The following is a 912-nucleotide window of genomic DNA, read 5'->3' on the forward strand; positions in this document are numbered from 1 at the left end:
AGTATTAGCTAATGGTAAAAAAGGTGATTTAAATGTTGGTATGGTTTTAATTCTTCCAGAAGGTTTTGAATTGGCGCCACCAGATCGTATTCCTGAAGAAATCAAGAAAAAAGTAGGTAATCTTTACTACCAACCATACAGTCCAGAACAAAAAAATATTTTAGTTGTAGGTCCAGTACCAGGCAAAAAATACAGCGAAATGGTAGTTCCTATTTTATCCCCAGATCCTGCTAAAAATAAAAACGTTTCTTTTTTAAAATATCCTATTTACTTTGGCGGTAACCGTGGCCGTGGTCAAGTTTATCCGGATGGTAAAAAATCAAACAACACTATCTATAATGCATCAGCGGCTGGTAAAATTGTAGCAATTGCTCCTATTGAGAAAAAAGGTGGTTATGAAATCACAATTGAAAAAGCAAATGGTGAAACTATTATCGATAAAATTCCAGCAGGTCCAGATTTAATTGTTAAAGAAGGCCAAAACGTCCAAGCAGATCAACCTTTAACAAATAACCCGAATGTAGGTGGTTTTGGTCAAGCTGAAACTGAAATTGTACTACAAAACCCAGCTCGTATTCAAGGTTTATTAGTATTCTTTAGTTTTATTTTAATTACACAAATTTTATTAGTTCTTAAGAAAAAACAATTTGAAAAAGTTCAATTAGCAGAAATGAACTTCTAATTTTATAATAACGTTTTTTGCTTATTAAGATAAAAATGTAGTTCTTACAACGAAAACACAAGTCTTGTGGTTTATCGTAGTTTAATGAGTAGCTCTAACCTAGTAAAGTTAAGCTAGGACGCTCTTCATCCCCTAAAGGGGAACCGAAGGGGACAANCAACGCACTTCTTTCACAATAAAGTCACAAGTAATCCGGCCTAGGCCAGAGGGTTGCTTGTCCCCTTCGGGAA

The 912-nt window shown here is 34.8% G+C and overlaps 1 protein-coding gene across 1 annotated transcript; it reads left to right on the forward strand.

The window, feature by feature from the left end:
• The first annotated feature begins 1 nt into the window (after position 1).
• On the forward strand, positions 2 to 850 carry VOLCADRAFT_78563 (uncharacterized protein). The gene has a single exon (XM_002959917.1). The coding sequence runs from the start codon at positions 41 to 43 to the stop codon at positions 680 to 682; it is 642 nt and encodes a 213-aa protein (XP_002959963.1). The 5' UTR covers positions 2 to 40; the 3' UTR covers positions 683 to 850.
• The last annotated feature ends 62 nt before the right edge of the window (positions 851 to 912 follow it).

Source organism: Volvox carteri, assembly GCF_000143455.1.
Source record: "Volvox carteri f. nagariensis unplaced genomic scaffold VOLCAscaffold_1451, whole genome shotgun sequence".
In the NCBI taxonomy this organism is placed as follows: Eukaryota; Viridiplantae; Chlorophyta; class Chlorophyceae; order Chlamydomonadales; family Volvocaceae; genus Volvox; species Volvox carteri.

Bases quoted from the DNA above. Each gene is read 5' to 3' on its own strand.
- VOLCADRAFT_78563 (XM_002959917.1), top strand. From the start codon at position 41: ATGGTTTTAATTCTTCCAGAAGGTTTTGAATTGGCGCCACCAGATCGT.